We start from the raw sequence: 19,169 nt of genomic DNA, 5'->3' as shown, positions 1-19,169 counted from the left end.
TCTTAGTGTGCAGATAAGTTACTGCTCCATTATCATAAATGTAGAGAAGAAAGAAGCCTGATTCTTACCGTATGAGAGCAAGCCTGTCTTTTTCAGATGGATGATCATCAAGCCACTGGGAGTAACGGGCAATGGACCACTCAGCCCTCTGATACAGAGAAACACAAACACCAATTACACACAAATGTGAAAAAGGAAACAGATACACCAATTTCAGAATCAAAGATGACATAAATGAAGACCACATGAGGTTCTCCTAATACTGCAGTGATGCAGAAAGAGATCAGAGACAATTAACAGAAATAGCCCAGTATGTTATCTGGGAGCTCAGAGGTGATTTCCTACTTCAGCTGATGACCCATTTCTGACAGGGCTTTTTATCTAGATTTCCTGTATCTTAGACGAGTAGGATCTGGGCAATTTGCAGTCTGGGAAAAGATCTGCGATTTCTTTTATGAGCTGACAGAATAGTAAAGAATTGAGAGTATATTTAATATCAGGTCAACATATTCCTACTGTTAATAATCAAAATATTAAGTCAATGACCATAACACATTTGCCGCAATAAAAACAAATGCCCACAAATCATATAAAATACGGACTTGAATAATTTTTAATTAAAACAGCTAGGGTAAACTACAATGCTCATTTCTCCTTAGAGCATCTGAAAAGGAAAGACAGGTTGATCCTATTACCTGGAAGGGTGATTTTAACTCTGGTGGTGCTCTTGTAAATAAGAACTGAAGAATAATGCTGAATGGAATAACCTCTCCCAGAGCTGGGCTACTGGCAATATGCTCACTGGTCTGGAACAGCAGTGGTCTGGAAAAATGTAACAATATACTTGTGAAAGGAAGAAAAAGCTTATCTTATGCATTAGAAAAATGCTTCTATGTGGTGGCAATATTGCATTAGGATTGAATAATCTAATTTTTTTGCCACTGCTCTGCATCTTAGGTTTCCAACACAGGTCCACTTTGTAAAAATTTACAGCAGTTGCCTATTGTAATTAATCAACACAGGACTATAAATTTTATATTTCAGTGAAAACATTTAAGGTAATTATAGAACTCGCTGTCATACAGAACATGTACTGAAAGCAACACAAAAAAGTACAATTTGGCCAACATTTGCATGACAAAGATTGTTAAATCATAGTTATACTCTGCATAAAATTTAAAAGAAATTTAATCTATTTCTAATTTGCAGGTGGGTGTTGCCAAAAAAGCTCTCAGTTCAATCAGAACTAACGCGAGGTAATAAATCAGTTCAGAAATGCAGTTTAGTCATACTGCGACTGCAACTCACCTGAATGACCTCAGCTGTCTGTAAGATTTTCCTAGGTCAGAGACTCGCCGACACAGCGGTGCTACTGCTAACTCCATCTGTAAAAACAAACATTTCAATTTTAATTAGATTCTCCCAAAACATAAAACTTGGTACTGAAGTGGCCTGCCTTTAACCAATAATCCAAACTTGCGGACCAAGTCAGTGACTTCTTCCCAGTGGCTGAATTAAGACAAGAAGCTATCTTTTCCTTTCAATACTATGTTGTGCAAGCCAAGACTTTTGCCTTACTCTTGGCAACACAGTAAGCATTTCATGAAAAACGACAGTGTCAGTCTGTGGATAAGAACAGAGGGGGTCTCATGAGCTTTCTGAGACTGAAGCTTTGTTTCTTGCAGCAAGTATATTTTGTTGGTGATGAGCTTCCTGCTGAAGCACTTATGTCAATATCCCAAAAATCTGACCACAGCTGTGGAAAGAAAGCAAATCTAGGCAGGTCTCCACAAAGCACTGCTAAAACAGTTAAATTGCAGACCCATTTCAGCTGGGCATCCTTTCCCTTGGTGAAGGACAAGGTTAAAATGATTCCTTCTTGAACATCGGGCTCCAAATTTCGGGGCACAAAACCTACGCAGATTAGATAGAAAGCAGCTGGGACCTACTGCCACAGGGTCATATGGAAAGAATAAGAGCATTATTTTCATACTTATTTTCATACTGTTTGGTTTCTGAGTTACAGCAGCCATCTTTAAAAACAAACAAGTTTAAAACACTGTTTTTTAAGCACTGGAGTTCTCCTGCTCTTTTGAACAAGAGCCAGGCTCCACTTGGGTTTTTACACCTAAATTCTGTCACAGGCTCTTCATTAACAGTGAAGACACAGAAGTGAGAAAAAGATTTCTGTTCTGGATCCCAGACTGAACATGAACATTACATAGCAAAATTTCAGTTAATATGTACATCAATACAAACAACCCCACTCAAAAAATCCCACAGGTAATTTTAGTCAGATATGGATTAAGTCTTTATTTTTTGCATTCCTGAAGCGTCAAGCAAGTGAGGGATCAAGCTTTATTCTCCACGTACGTTTTTTTAAAACCCCCAACTTGAAAGACTATTCAGTCTTTGATTTACACATGATGCACAATTAAACTAAGTTTCAAAGGATGACAGCTAAAATAAGTAAGAAGATCAAAACCACCATACAATGAGTTTCCCATTTAAGTAATATCGCTGAATGAGTTTCAAAGTGTTTGTGATCTGACACTATTTACAGTGAAGTCCTTAATGTTATTATATTATTCTTTCCAGCTGTCGAATTTCCTCAGAGCTGGTTGCTGGGTCACCAGCTTCACCAAGAGCATGTAACCTGGGGTTCCAGCATAAACAAGAAACATGGTGTAGTGAACTGTGATGCCACAGTTCATCTAAACCCAGAAGAAATTAAATTAGCAATTAATGCAAATCAAGGCCACATACTTCAGGCACCCGTATCTAAAAGCAGGTGGCAGGATGGGAGTCATCTCACCTACTTCTCAACATCTACTGGTTCTCTTCATACTCAGTGGAGAGAAACAGCCACTCTTGTGGGGTGATGCATCTGTCCCCGAGGTGGACACCTAAAAAAGGTCAGGTGGTTCATACTGTGGGAGTATCCACCTACACAAAATTCAGTCAGACAAAGCTGGGAAACCCAAGCACCTCAGCTTCCTCTGCAGACCTGAAGAGGTTGGTGCCTTTGGAGGGCAATGGGCAATGTCCCAGAGAGCTATCCTAGGGGCTGTACACAGCCACTGCCTGAGCCTAGGGTCCTTGGAGTACATGACCCTCATCAAGCACTTCCAGGACACTTGAAATCTGCATGAACTCACAGGAAGAGAAAGTGAATAAAAATCCAGGAAGCAGAAATAAGGCTCCAGCCCTGGGTAACAGCCCAGCTTCCTCCTGTCTGCTGCCCTCCTGATCCCCAGATCTTTAGGCTACAAACAGGCCTCTCTCTACAACCAGCTGGGAACCCTGACTCATCCCCCTCACAGCCTGAGGGGCAGGTCACCTCTCCCACCTGCAGGTGCAAGGGGTACCCATTCCTTGGCCTGCAGAGCACGTGCAACCCGGTTTCACAGTTCCTGAGAAGGCACGCTGTCCACCAGACTGTGCCCAAGTTAGGCAGGTGGGAAGTCAACATCCCTGTGCCTGAGGAGCCATCGGGTGCTGTGCGTGCGCTGAATCCAGGGGAGTGAGGTAGAGGGCATGCATCCAGGAAAGGCAGGTTCTCCTTGCGGATTGCTGCACGGAGGTGCTCCAACTCCAGACTGCGATGAAGCTTACAACAAGTTCAGTATGTTGCTCCCCCAGGACTCCCCAGACATTTCTGAGCACAAATGGGAGCCACGAGGCTGGTCTGCCACACAGAATCGGGAGCAGGGAGCCAAAAGGAGGAGATAATTAAGTATGCTTTGCTGCATCATGATACAAGAACCCTACAGACCCTGAAAACCAAATGGGAGCAAGACTGATTTCTCCAGAGCTTCTTTTCAGGCGTCAGTATTGGCTGGGGGCAGCTGGAAGTAACTGATATCCTGCAGGAGCTGGTGTCCTAGCTCTGGTGGGAGCTGCGGGCTTGTAGCTGTGAGGGACCAGGGAGAACATAATTCCTTTAGGTTCTTTAGAGACTCTGATAAAAGGCAACAAAACTGCCAGTCTGACTTGTGGAAACAGAAATGCGTGGATCAAACTGTACTCATGAGGGGAAGAAATAGCACCACAGCAAAAATATAATTTTGCTTAATAAGTTTTAAAAGATTGTTTCACTCCTGAAACATAATATGAAGCATTGAGGTGTAAGTGAAACTTTCTACGGTTTAACCAATTCTTTATTAAAACAAATTTAAATGAGTTCTCTTGAATATACTTTGCTGTCTCCATAAATCAACATTTTTAGTCTTAAATACTAAAGAAGAAAATTTACCTAGGAAAATTCTATTACTTCATCTTCAACCTTTATTAACTGTAGGAAATTATTAGTACTGCTAGAACTAGATAGATTTAATGGCAGCAGATGGTTGATTCGTGAAGTACTAGTTGCCAAAGAAAAATATTGTTTTTAAGCTTTGCCACATACTATACTATCTCAAATTGACTCATGAAGAGTGGGAATGAGCGAAAACTAATGTGGTAAAAATGCACAGAAACCACAGAAACTCTTTCTTTAATTTACAATACTAGTCTGCTATGTGTTATAACCCAATCTCTCCAATAAGAAGTTTAATACGCATAATAACTAAGATTGTTTTCTTCATTTTAATTTTAAGTATTTGTCTGAGCCAACGATGCTACAGCAGCCTTCTGCTGCTACATTCATTTCTGCAGGCCACTGAGCGGGGTTTTGTGTCTCTGCTGAGCATTATGCCAGCGATGGGAGCAAGTGCTGGGGAGAAACCATTCGGCTGGAACAGCTGCTGTTTTTAAGGTGCTGGAATTGGGCGGCGGATCAAGCGTACTTCACTTCTGGGTTTTGCTACCTGTCATCACCTGAAATGGCATCAACTGTTGATTCATGCAACATGTTTATACCATAGCAGCTCTTGCTATGATACACAGCTACAGTTTCCAAATCATGTTGGTGAGCTTTTACATGTTGGGTGATGGTTTCGGCTGTCGGCAAGCCAGTACTTGTATTATGTGTGCAAGGCCTTTCACACAGCCACGTCTTGTGGAATTTACATATAAAAGGGTAAAGCAGTATTTTTTGTTTCTTTTCCAAATTTCCCTTCCAGAACTGCAAATTTGAAAATTCAGATATCCAGGTTAAATTCAGTGATAAATTGGGTGTCCAAGCAGTAATTTGCAACCACAGAGGCTTGATGTGAGATAATTGTTAACACAGGATCCAAGGGAAGCAGTAGGGAATGTACACGCTTGCCAAAAGGAAGCAGCAGATAGAACAGAAGAAGGCCTAATGACTCGTTTCTTCTAACTTTGTTCAAAATTCATTGCTTTTGTTCATGTTAGTTTGCTATGCTTTGCAGAACACAGTGGCAGACTCCTGCCCAACATATGCTTCCTCTCAGTGGTTCTTGCTCTCTAAGCCCAAAAAGGCTATATTATCTTTTCTTCTCACATGACTCTGCCATAGCCCATGGCTAGGTGGTCAATTATTGAACTATTCACTGGATGGCCATATTGCAAAAAATATATCACTGGCTTCTCTAATTGGATTATGTTCAGCAACTCAAGGGTGAAGTTAATACACAGTCTAGATACAGATAATGCATATATATTGAAGAGTGCTTTGAAAAATCCCATAGTGAAGTTACTGTTTAGAGCCTATTGTGGTATTTTCAAAATCTCTCATTACTAAACCGCTGTTTTTTCAGCTGGAAAATCTTAACATTAAATTTTTAGCAATTGCATTTCCTCCTGGCCAAGATGAATTCCAAGTTTTTAAATGTTAACTAAAAATGCTTTTTTCTAGCCATTCAACAGAACAGAATGCTTTAACAAGCAAGAGAGCAGAAGAGCCCTGAACTATTATACGAAAGAAGCTGGCCTGGAAGGGAAGTGGAATTTGATTTCTCCCCAGTGCAGCAATTCCAAAACAGCTGATGCTTAAGTAAATCCTTCAGCTGTAACACCTCTAAAATAACACACAACAGAAAGTAATTCCCTCTTTCCAGGAAGGTAATTAGCATTAAACATTAAATGCATTTTAGCTTTAGTAGTTTCTGTCCTTATGACTACAACTGTGATTACAGCATCCTGCTGCTTTCACATTTCTGTAACAAACTAAAAAGGAAATTTTTTAAGAAAAATGAGAAAAAGCACTTTTATACTTTTATCATTATATTTGATCAAATGAGCAAATCTGTTTACATTTTTTTAAAATCCAAATGCCTAATATTCTTGCTACTTTTTAATGCCACATATTGAATCAGGAAACCACATTCTGACCATAGGCTAGCCAGCAGATAGAAACATTTCTTCTACACTAGAGTTTAGCATTGTCAACTTCTACCACAAAAACATTTTTCTAGGAAAATTCAACAAACCCCAAACATTTTGCAGTAACTTTTTGAGAAAGACCTGAAGAATTGATGGCAGTGTTAACTATATCCCACTGAAACTGGTTGAACACAGTACTTGAACAATGCCAAAAAACCCCAACTATAAATCACACCTAGATAAGAAATACAGGAAAGCATATGCAGGAAAGTATTACCTCAAAAAGGACCAATAAAAATAGTTCACTCTACAAGGCTGAAAATAATCAGTCATGACATGAGACGGGGTTCTTGGCAGAGACTGGCTCCTGCCTTATATGTCGCTCCAAAATAGATGGGAAATCATGTCATGCCTTCATGTCATGAAGCATAATGATTACTTTGCAACTACTAGACTAGTTTATTTCAATGCAGTTGTGATTTGTATTTGCTAGTAATAAACAGCTGTATCAGCTTACAAACTCTGTGTAGCAGACTACTAATTTCCATGCCAAATATTACTGTAGATTCCTCATTTCTTCTAAATAAATTCCCCAACTGATTGTGTTTATACTTCATTCTTTGCTGCACTGTCCAGCACTTCCATCGGGCTTTAGGAAGGCCTGAACTACAAGTCACAAGCCCAAAGTATGTGTAAGTGCTATAACAACTCTGAATACCAAGCAAGTTAAAGCGTCCTCTGGGAAAGAACTGGTACTCCCCAGAAACAGAAATGTTGAAAACTACCAGGGCTTGCTGGCTTGCTTGCCTCCAGGATAACATTTTTTTCAGTCTGACTAGTAGTGAATTAAAAAGTGAAATTTGGTATTAAATTCGTGAATACTGAATTCTGGGCATCTTAACAATACAAAACCAAATAAAGCAAACTCATTTGGGAACACAGAGGACTGAACTGAAAAGCAATCTTGTGCAATTGCCTGCATAAAAACAAGAGAGTATGTAAAGAGGTGAATTCAGCCTGTCGACTGGAAATATTTCAAATGAGACTCCCAAGGAACTGTAGCATAGTATGCGATAAAAACCTTGTAGTGCTGCACACATTTCCTAGGGCTTGCAATGTTCCTGTGTTCCCGTAAGCACTCATTTACATGAAATCATATTAATGATATTCAGGCATATTTCAAGCCTCTCATAGCTCTGCCTACAGCTGCCACACTAGCACACACCTAGTCTCACTGATGAAAAATCTGTAATGCATAGGACAGCCAAATGCAATACTGACACTGGAAACAGGGTAAGACAGAATTCAACAGAGCTACAGCAGCAATTACTGACTAAGTAGTTGAGCCTCACTGAAGAAAATTGGCTGTTATGCACCTCACCAAACCCAGTTCTGAATGAAGAGAACTTGAAATCTGTTTTCTCTCTTCTGTGTAGACACCTGTTATTTTGAGGCAATTTATCAGTAAAACACATTTCCAGTGCAAAAATTTTCAAATCTGCCTCTTAGCCAAAGCAATTCTGCTGAGTATAAGGCAGCTGTAACTCTGAGTGCCCTGAAAGAAATGTGCACAAGCACATGAGATACCCAAAATGTGACAAATCCAAGATTATTTGACTTATTGCATGTATGTTTATAACCAAACCTCAAATTAACCAAAACTTCTGGACAGATTTCTGCCCAGGTCTTTTGTTTCCAAACAACCCCAAAATACCAAAAGGGGTTTTAGATCTCAAAAGTCAGTTCTGAGCAGGAACATGTAACCCTTTTTGAGTAGAGAAAATTCAAAATAACTCTACAAGACAGAAGAAAAGTTAAAACAGTTCATAAACAAACCACGGCCTTCACACAGTGGGTTCCTTTGGAACTGAAAAGAGTCCTGCACACAGCATTTATGGCCATTTGGAAAAATTTATACTTCCCATCAAGCCAGCAGCCCAGCTAAATACCTGCTCCCTGCTCTCCTCAGCCCAGAGCAGCAGCAACCTCCTCTAGTCCTGAGCAGGATTATACCTGCATTTAGGCAAATGTGCCCAGAACTCCTGTCTGGGTTAGAGCAACAAGAACCTTCCCATGGGGCTATCAGGAGCTGGTGTCATGGGCTCATGCCCAAAACCCACCAGGTTTTTGGGAGGAGCACATACATCACAGAACACATGGATATAAGGCAGCTTCCACACACAAAATGTTTCAGTCCTTTTTCTGTTATGCCAAGCAATGGAATATAGTGTCCAGGCCATTCTGGACACTACAACCCTTGTGCAGCCTGGCACACCCTGAGGAGCTCTGTGCAGTGATGTTCAAGGGTGCAGAGTGAGCAGTGAGTTGGCTGTATGGGGCTGGTTGGACACAGACATATTTCTTGTCTTAAGCCCATTTTTAAACAAGGCAAGAATATGGTGCAATGTGAAGATAAAAACACAAGGCAGCCCCCAGATGAAGCAACAGTTGAAGGCAGGAGACAAGAATCAATTCAACCCCTTTTTTTTTTTTTGATTCCATGGTACAAAAGAAGAGAAATCACATCTTTACACAGTTGTCCATCCAGGAGTTATACTCAGCACAGTGGGGAACATCATGCAAATTTGTCTACACTCAGATGAAAACATACCTTCACTTTTCACTTAAAAGGCAGCCTATCTCAGAACGAGAAAAATCAGTGTTTAAAAAATGATAAATAAGCAATATTTTTAGATTATAACAGCTGCTTAGATCAGATGCTCTTACTGTAGAACCAGGGGAAGATATTTCCCAAATTCATATGACTTACTTTAGTTAAAATCAGTATAAATAGCATAAATTACAAAAATTATCTCTATTCCTTCCACGCGAAAAGTCAAGCGTCCTTTTTTTTTTCTTGCAATTTTATGCCATTGTCTTCAAAATACAGAAGAGAATGGAACCTTCTCACTGAAAGCAATTGAGAACTTCCCCTTAATTTCTCTGGTTAAAGGCTGATTTGCTACTTTTGAGTAATGAATAAAAAAAATTTACTCAGGAGTATGTAACTCACAGGCAAATGATACAAAGAAGCCACAAGCAGGAGTGGAGGTGGCAGCAATTTTTCCCTCCCTGCCTTCCTCTCCTACCTCACTTACCTACCAGCCAAAAGCAGCACTCAGTATGCAGACAGTTGGTGCTAATTCCTTTTTCCACTTGGATAATAATAACCGGCACCCTCGGCTTAATCTAGTGGATGCCTGATTCTTCGGCAAGTTAACCACACAGCGTTACTAATTAAATTTTAATATAGTAGATAACACAGACAGAGAGTGGATATGAATTGCATTTTAGTCCAGCGTAGGAGTTAGGTAAAGCTGAGAGGCAGGTAAATCCATTGGATCGTGAAGAGAATTCCACATGGAAACTGCCCTTCTGTTTCCGATAGGGCTGTTCTTCCCCAGGATGCTGGTATTTCTTTAGCTTGTCTCCTTCACTGCAAAGCAGCTGAGTTAGCCATTAACCACTGTGAGCACTGTGATATATGGAGCGATTAAGAAAGTGACACACCATTCCATTCCAAGAGAGAGAAAGGATGAAGGAAATGAATGGTGGCGAATGATGGATGTGCCGAAGAGGTCAGCCAAGTGGGATAAAATGTCAAGATGCAGCTGTCACATTTAAATGCAACAGTCACTTGACAGGAAGCTGTCAGATCTCCCTGAATGCGCCTTACGGTGATGAGGGATCTTCAACTACTTGGTGGATGCATTTATCAGGATCCAGTATCCTATCAGAGAGGATGTTTAGACCTGGAATGCACCAATCTCTACAACTGCCTGTTTATACTTTGATGGGGGCAAAAGTATTGACATTTTTCACTGAAATCAGTGAAGTAACACTAAAAAACAGAAATCAGTACTGAGGGTACCTGTGCAAAATCCGCTGCAAGCCGCATCTTCCCACCTTCACCGAGGGGCCTTATTAGACTGGCATTGCGAATGAAAAGTTCAATTGCTCTTTGAGCCATGGCTTCAGTGTTATCAAAGACAAAGTCAAAACACTCAAAATGTCTAAAGTAGTCGCTCATGACTCTTGCTATAAAACCCTGTAGCTCTTTCATGTAGAGAGAACAAGGGACATCTGGTTTTCCTGAGCCGGATAATGATCTGGTAAAAAAAAAAAAAGAAAAGAAAAAGAAATAGGGGCAGCTAAATTCATCTTTAAAACACAGCTAAAACCTATTGGATTCTTTTTAATTTTATTCCTACCCCATGCAGTGATGGCATGAATTGCAGAGTCTAATTTCTACTTAGCATAAGGAGCATATAGCTCTCTCAGACACCACAGTCAAAAAACATCTCTTTATCAGCCACTCTCATCCTAATGAGATAAAGAAAATCCCCCCACTCCTACTCAACCTGAAGAGCTTCCATCAGTTTAGAGTCTAAACCCCAAATCCAGCCCCTAAATTTAAATGTCCCAGTTGCTGATTTAAAACTCTAATAATGGATCATAAAATACAAATCCATGTCACAGGGTTACTAGTTTAGCCTATCCTAAACCTATTGTCTGTATAGAATTAGTTTCCTAGATTCCTCCAAACCCAGCATTATAAAGTCAATATCACAGAAGCAGCACAGAAGCCCCTGGACACAAATCAATCCCCCTTCTGTTTCTCTGACTCACAGTCAGACAAAAGAGCAGCTCTTCCAAACTCAGGAACCTGAACATAAAGGCTATCTAACAAAACACAGCCTTTGGCTGGAAACAGTTTATCCACCTAGAGAGGTATTTTGCTACTAGTGCCAAAAGAAAGATGGTGAGAATAAAATATTGTTTAAAAAAAAAAATCAAAGGGAAAATTTAAAATGCCTCTGAAAATATACTATTTTCAGTGAATTTCCAAGACAGAAAACAGGGCAACTGATGATGATATAAGCAACGCCAGAACAGGCATGACAACCAAAACAAAATTCAGGGAGGAAGTCTCAATTATAGATAAGATTCTTTACGCATAAAGAATGAAATTTTAATGAAAATGTTATGGGAAAATAGCATAACATATTAAATTTGAGATTTAAATAAAAAAAGTCAAAATTAACAATTTCATCAGAGGCTATATGCTTTGAGATGCAGGAGTATTGACAGTTCTCAAGACTGTCCACCAAAAATAAGTTTCGAAAGCAAAAGGCAGTTTTTAAGCACAAAAATGGTCTTTGCTTGCCTTTCTTTTTCTATTTAAAATGAATTTTACTCAATAGATATGAAAAAAAAAAGGGGGAGGGAGGAAGAAGACAGGCACTACCTGATTAATTTGTTTCAATAGGTAGGTGTAATTCTGCTTTCTCTGTTCATTGACCATAAAGCATCACCTTCCTCTCAACAAACAAGCACTCTTGCTTCAAGGACATTGTGGCAATAACAATCTATTACTCATATGCAGGATATTTTACTAGAGCAATGGCAAATTTAAGAGATATTTCTAGTTACCCAGAAAAATCTTCCTGGTGCATAGTGATGATAATAGCTTCCACTGAATCTCCCACTGAGTTCAGTAACGGCTGAACAGCACTACCCATTAGATCATGGACTGCCTAAAATAGAAAAAAAAAGGCACAAGTAAGGAACCAAAACTAGAAGCACTTGCATTCTGACACCTCAAAAATACCTTGAGAAACAGTTCGTTTTATCAGTCCTTTTTATTATTCTGCATTAAAAAATGCTAAATAGAAGGACCAAAGCCTAACATAACATTTCTCTTTAATTGATTTTACCAGTAAAGTGCAGAATGAAGCTGTCTGCTAATTCTTTGTAAAGCCTTCCTTCATAAAGGCTTTCCTTTTTGGCATTCCTGATTTGGCATACATGTTTTGGTGCACACACTTGATTCAGCTGTTAATTCCCCAGACACAAGCTGCCCTTCATTCCCCTACACACAACCTCTCCCAGGTCAGCGACCAGCAGGACAGATGTGGAGAGCTGTCACCCACAGAGGCTGCACTGCCACCTGCATCCCCCTTCAGGAAGGCACCAGGTAGCATAAAAATCATAATTTGATGTATCTGTCAGGGGGAGGAAGGGGGTGATGAAGGATCCAGCAATTGCTGTGTGAATGCTGGAAAGAGAGACATTTATTTTCACAGTTAAGATGACATCTGTGTTCTGACCATTACAAGAATATTCTGAATACAAACACTACTCAGGCAGTGATTTGGCACATGCAATACATATGTAGCTGCAGATACAACAAGTTAGAAATGTCAGAATATTTGTATACCTGTTACTAAATATACTGACACAAAATAATATGTGGGAAATAAGTGCCCATTTTAAATGTAAAAACAAAGCAAAGCTCACCCCTATCCCTGCAGCATATGGACATTCAATTACCTTTAAGGCAGTTGTGACTGTTTGCTCAGCAGCTACTGGAAATGAGCTCTGATTGGTAACGACCTAAAAATTGTAAAGTAATTGTTAATAGTCAGAATTCAACAAATTATTAGAATCCATAATATTCAGCTTCATTGCAAAACATACTGAGTTATCCCTAGTAATGAGTGGTTTACATAGGTAGAGATAACTCTCATATGTGTTTTATACAGACAGAATTTTCAATGCACCAGTATCACTCCTTTGCTCTCAAATCTCCTATCAACTCTGCTTCTGCCTTGGCAAGGAAATGATTCAACGGAGTTAAGCCGAAATTTAGCTGAAGGGCTAACAAAATCAGAATAAAAATAACTAGTGTATTCTCCCACTGCTAAGTATAGAATTCATGGAGGACTATACAAGCAGGTCTGTGGGAAATAATTGAAAGAATGGTTGTTCTTTCTCAGTATTATGACTATTATACCGCCAATTGTAAATAACTGTTTATGTACAGCTACAAAAATATTAGAATTGAAAGTCAAGGAATGATCTGAAGAAATATTCTACCAATTTTCTTACAGTTATGAACATGCTATACAATAGCATTTTTAAGCCAGATAAGTACTGAACTCAAAGACTGAATCATATCAGATCTCCCTCCAACACTAAGACACATGAGGTTCATTACTAAATACATCAGAGAAAGCAGACTTAAAAGTTGATCTACCATCTGTTTGCAAAATGAAAGCAAATTTTATGGGCTTTTTAGCATTTTTTAACATTCTTTAAACATATCCAGAGTCAGGAGTACTCATGATCTTTTCTCTAATCAGGCTAGAATTCAAACACAATTAACTGCAACTATCAATATATCTGTTCATTTTTGTTTACAAAGACTGTGTACCCACTGGCATCACTAACCAGTAAATTGGAATTATTCATAACTGTGCTTAGTCCTGAAAAATTTCCAGGTTAGACTTTGGTCACAGTAATAATGTACAGAGGTGTTGCTTTTCTTGATTTCACCCTTTTCTTCACCTTTTCAGTTTAGTCACAACTGTGGGAAAGCAATGAGGGTCTTCTGAAAAATATAAGCTTGGGCTGAGACAGACGCAGACAAGGGCTATCAGGCTGACCAGTACGAAGACAAGAAAAAGCAGGAAGAGTTCAATTGTTTATGTTCATAAAGTAATGGCTGTGATACATGATTATTCTCTATAAACACATCTTTCACTCTGCTAATATTGACTATTTGTCACAATGGCAGGAAGAGGAATACCAAAAGAAGCCTACCTTCAGAACTGACTGGTGCAGTTTGTACAGCGAATTAACTACAGCCACGTTCCTCCTCTGTCCCTCTGTGAGTGGCCCAATCACCTGGCTGGCATCTCCTTGAGTAGACAGCTGCAGTGATCACAGAAATTGTTACTACCAACTCTTTAAACAGTGCATCACCCCAGACTAAACTTAGACCACAGCAGAAAGCCACAAGTCTTCAGTACCCAATGTTCTTCCATTTAACTTTTGTCTAGAATCATAGGATTTCCACCTCCAGATAAAAGAAACTGAACAGCAACAGGAACCATAAGAGACTGTCTCAGCTCCCAGACCACAGCACTGAGACCCAGACCTCCTGGAGATACCTAGTCCCAGCACAACTTCAACTGTGTAATCTAAGAGTCAGGTGAAATCACCTACTTGAGGATGCATGATAAACTAGCAGCAGCTTCTCTGTATAACAGTGTATACTTTTCTGTATATCCTCAGTGTGTCCTGACAAGCATTGAAACCTCTCCTTAAAAGCTCTGGTTTTTTTCAAATAGATGGCTTAGAACTTTGTACACATTAGAGGCTTACAAGTCAACAGAAAAGTAGAACCGCAAGCACCAAAACTGCTAGATCTGTCATTAGAGAGTTCTATCCATTTCAGCAAAAATAAAAAAATTATTTCTTCATATTTAAACTGCTCAAAGCATGCATTTTTTATTATTACCACAGAAATCAAAGTTCCAGGATGATACATAAATAGCCATTAACTATGGAACAGTCCCATAAGGATACCTCAGCACATATTTATAATTTAAAACATGATAAATTGTAACTGGGAAACAAATGGAAATTTTCTTGTGCACTGAAAGCTGCAGAAATACAAAGAATTGACAAAAGGCTATGTGAATTCTAGAAGTACATCTAAACATTAAAGCAAGAATAGCTATTAATAGAAGGCTCTACTGAGATATAATTATCTGACTAGTTATATATATTTCAGGACACAGAATTATTCTCCAGAAAACCTGTGAAGACGCCCAGCTCCAAAAATCTCTCAGTAAAAATATGTTCAACTCACTGAACAAGCGGTCAAGAGACTTTATGGAGTGTGTCTTTAAACACAGGTGTAGGTCCTACAGAAAGCTCCTAAACTAAAACTGAATATACAATAATAATTGTTTAAGAACAAAAGAAACAAACATAATACGAAAATTTTTAAGAATCTTTACTAGTGAAAGACTATTCCTGTACTTCCCATATCTTCCACACAGCATAAACACAGACACCATACAAGCACAGTTACCTAGTATTTGCCAGCACTGCTAACAATGAAGATTTAGACAAGTTCTTGCAAGCACAGAGAAACTTGAATTTATTCACAGCACTATAGTGACAATATCAGTTCGTTTCCCTTTTCCTCAAATTCAGGGATTATTTCAGGATAAATAGGTTTCTGAGGCCTTTGCAGAGGGAAAGATCTTTTTCAATGTATCTTCAATTACTTGACATCAAAGTATAACTTTAAACTAGCTGACAAATACATCATTGTCTCAGCATCTTCCTGTCTTCCTGATGAGAACAGCCATGTGAGCTATGAACATCCCTGTTTCCTCCCATATATTTCTATTTGACAGACCTGACTTGTTTTGAGAATTCTGCTTCTCACACTTAACAGCCTCACAGATTAATAACAAAACAGCTGTGCAAAGAAAGACCCATCCACCCAGTTGACCACCCTCCCAGACATAAATAACCTTTTTTTCCCCACACCTTTAAGTACAGTACTGTATTTGAGTTTTTTGCACATTTACAACTATTAAACATAAAAGACACTAGTAAACTGTCAAAGTTTTACATCCCAATTACACTTAAATTTCAGTTCCTCAGAGTTCATTGTAAAGAAATTTCTTTTTCTTAGACATTAGACTGTGTCTCTTCTGCTGGTGAAGAAGCTTAACTGGTAAGTAAAACCATTAACAAGTACAAACATAATCCTTCTGCAGTAACAAGAAACTCTTCCAGTCAGCAACAGGGCACAGCAGCTTCACAGGCAAAATCTAAAAATGCCTTAAAACCAACCAATCTTTCTAAAATTGTTTACCATATTAAATTTCCTTAAACTAATCAACTTGAACTTTGTCAGTTGTGTTGAACCCTTAAAATCACTGGTATAAAGCCAAGAGGACTGAAAAACTCTACTCTTGTAGAGCTGGAACTGGGCAGCCCAGGGCTCCTAGGACCACTTCTCCCAAAGGTGTGCCATGGGGACACCTGGCACCTACATGTGTAGCTGCGTCCTACCATCATGGGAACACCTGGAACCCACATGGGGTACGTGTACCCTATCATTTACAGAAGAGTTCTCTCTTTCTGTCACCACAAAGACCTTGCCTCGAGGCAAGAAGGTTTGCACTCTATCCAATATGGCTCACGTACATACTTTTTGTCACTGGCATGAATCCGGATTTCAGATAGCTTATCATTATTCCAATATTCTAATATCTAATGGCACATCTTATACCCATTGTAAAATCATGCATCCAGTTAGGAAAAATGCCATCACTGTATCTCCCAAGTTACCACAAACCACGCTTACGGCCAATTTACTACAGTCACAAAACCTCCCTCAGTTTACCTTCCATCATACCTGGTTCTATCAATGATTCACATTCATCACTCTCTTTTATATAGAAAGTACTTTTAAAATTCTGTGTTAGACACAGGTTATGCAGTTAAACCTGGTAGTAATGTAACTCTTCCTCTGTTATCTGTCCACTGGGGATTGCATTGTGTAAATAGGTTAAGTCGAATAAGTGTGAAACCTGGCAACATCCACTCAGCTGAAAGACAGAGTCCACAAGCCTTCTTTTTGATGACAAAATCTGATGCCTTTTTAATCAGTCAGTTATATCCTGAAATGCAGAAGGCCAGGAGGGTGAATTTATGCTCAACAGAAACAGGGAGGACAGGAGTGACTTCATCCCAGATCAGAATCTATTTTGGGAAACGAGTAAAAGACAAAGCTCAGCTGAAGGCCAGATCTCATCTCCAGGGAGCTGTCAGTCACCCTGGGAGTTAGACTGGCTTAAGCCTGCTAGCCGAAAACAGGAAAAGAAGCTATGCTGAAGCCAGATCGGAATGAACAGTAACAAAAAGGACTGTAACTGTTCCACTCTGCCTTAAGTATAGCAATTGATTCCTTACGCTCTTCATCTTAGTTGGTTAAATTGTTTCTGCTTTTACCTCCAACCTGTCTACTATTTACAGTAATTTCATGGGCAGTAGCAGAGCACTGACACCCATTTCCCAGAAAGCAGCAATTCTACAATGGGTGACACGTCAGCGTGGGCTCCCTTTGCCAACAGAAGATACAATCACACTGCCAAACATGAGACACTCAGGAGGAAGAGAGGGGTGAGGCAGAGAAGTGTCCCACCAGCAAATACTAGCCAGGACTTTGTATCATGCATCCAGGCACTAGGACAAAGGCTGTGTCTTGTGGTGCCCTAAAAAATGTGAACGTGAGCTTCTGTCCCACGCAGCATTTAAAGAAAACTCAAAGGGCAGCTGCTAAACTAAAATGAGAAAGAAACACTGGAAAATACTGTCGTTTTGACATGTATATGAGGGTGTTCTCTGAAGTAGGAGGTTGTAATTTGCAGGTTCAATCCAGCAGCTGACTAGATGGAGGAAGCTGCACAGAAGAGTTTTGGGGTTTTTTTAATCTAATTCAACATTTTGTGAGGCCTAAGCAGCAGATTGAGATTAGGTAGTTTATTAATCAAAAAAGGACACTTCCAGAAGCCAATACACAAAGACTGTGTCATGAAGCAGAACAAGCTGACTTAAGGCCATCTAATTTGCTTCAGCCTGACATAGTGGAGAAACTGTAAGCCATGACTGGTACTGTGCTCTCACCGAGTCCAGAAATCCTTCTGAAAAACAGTTTCTTTTAGTTTGTATCTGTCAGTGTATCTACATGGTTACAGTGCTTCACCTGCAGAGACTGCAGGTGCCTCATCTTGGGTTAATAAATTGCCCAAAACAGAAAATTTCAGGAATGATTCACCTGACCACCTGCAGGAAACCACTAAGCAGAGAAATAAGAACTTCTATTCAGTAATTCACCTTTTTAAAGATTCTGCTTTAGGGAGAGAGTAAATGCACCTTGTGTGGACCTACTTCTCTTCACTAGTTATAAAGGGAACCTAAAGCAGTACCACAGATACAAACAGGTAGCAACAGTGCCTGAAATCATGTCAGATGCATTCTCACCCTATAAACATATTTGCACTCCTTTGCATAGACCTACTTTAGAAATATGTCTTGGAAATAATGAGATCAAGTGTTCTGGATTTTACACTTTTCTATGTTTAATACTTAACGACAGACATGAAATTTGACAGCATGGATTTGATCTCACATGTTGAGACATGTGCTATGGTAAGACTGCTTTTGGATTAAAATCTTGTTTTCACTATGAAGCAATGAATGTAGAATTTAGATTAGGCCATTAATCAAATCATCAGTTCTCCCTAGGGTTATAAAAAATGCTAACCAAGTTTGTCTTTTTCTTATAGAAAAGCTCAGACTATTGATACATATTTTCCTATAATTTGTTTAATGCTTCAAAGCGACTAACATTCCCCTCTTTCAAGAGGTGGAAGCTCAGAAGAGACACTGATTTGTGAGCTGGTTTGCTACTACTCCCTTCACAGACTACACATTTTATGAAGAAGCTCAGTTTCACACTAAGTAACTAAGGTCTTGTGTGCATCCTTACAGACAGTTTTGGGAAGCTCCATTTATTTGATTTCTCTAAAACAGCCTCAACAAACGCATTCTCTTTAGAGCAGGAAACAGCACCATAATTTAGGAGTATGGAGAAGACCCTAAAATAAGACTAAAGCAGTGCTTTTCTACAAAGCATTCGATCTAACTCCAGGATCACAAGATTAACATGTTTTGATAGCACAAACTGAACTACAATTGCCAAGCTGACACTGTCAACAATAAATACATTCCTAATAGAGGCAGCTGATATTGCCATACCTCTGGCAGAAGGCAATCAATCCATCTGGTTCTTGGCCTCCTGCCTGATCAAAACAACTTATTATAAAGCACAGAATTCATTTACAGAGTTTCTGCATCAATAGGGCTTGGTCCTGGGATTTCTCCCATAAACTACAAATAATTGGGATGATTTACTATTAGCTTTAATGTTTTCCATACTGCAGAAGGAGGCTTTTACAATCTCTTTCCACCTAGGAAAGACAGAAGTTTGGTAGGATCAGTTCAATACTTTTTGTAAAAAAAGCACCATTTAGCAGAAAAACACAGAAGAATCTGAACTCCATTAG

The 19,169-nt window shown here is 39.3% G+C and overlaps 1 protein-coding gene across 1 annotated transcript in view; it reads right to left on the bottom strand.

The window, feature by feature from the left end:
* The window catches only part of COG5 (component of oligomeric golgi complex 5), a 182,607-nt gene that overhangs the window by 11,253 nt on the left and 152,185 nt on the right, over positions 1 to 19,169 (bottom strand). Inside the window, exons 15-21 of the mRNA XM_018068185.2 lie at positions 13,834 to 13,944; positions 12,562 to 12,624; positions 11,662 to 11,765; positions 10,100 to 10,337; positions 1,309 to 1,385; positions 696 to 822; positions 69 to 148 (exon numbers count right to left, since the gene is read on the bottom strand). Coding sequence (XP_017923674.1) covers positions 69 to 148; positions 696 to 822; positions 1,309 to 1,385; positions 10,100 to 10,337; positions 11,662 to 11,765; positions 12,562 to 12,624; positions 13,834 to 13,944 — 800 coding nt within the window. The remainder of the gene's footprint in view (positions 1 to 68; positions 149 to 695; positions 823 to 1,308; positions 1,386 to 10,099; positions 10,338 to 11,661; positions 11,766 to 12,561; positions 12,625 to 13,833; positions 13,945 to 19,169) is intronic.

The sequence above is a fragment of the Manacus vitellinus genome, unplaced genomic scaffold (genome assembly GCF_001715985.3).
Source record: "Manacus vitellinus isolate BGI_N305 unplaced genomic scaffold, ASM171598v3 scaffold_13_pilon, whole genome shotgun sequence".
Taxonomy (NCBI): Eukaryota; Metazoa; Chordata; class Aves; order Passeriformes; family Pipridae; genus Manacus; species Manacus vitellinus.
Note: the sequence above shows the minus strand (reverse complement) of the source record. Positions and strands in the feature narration are given on the sequence as shown.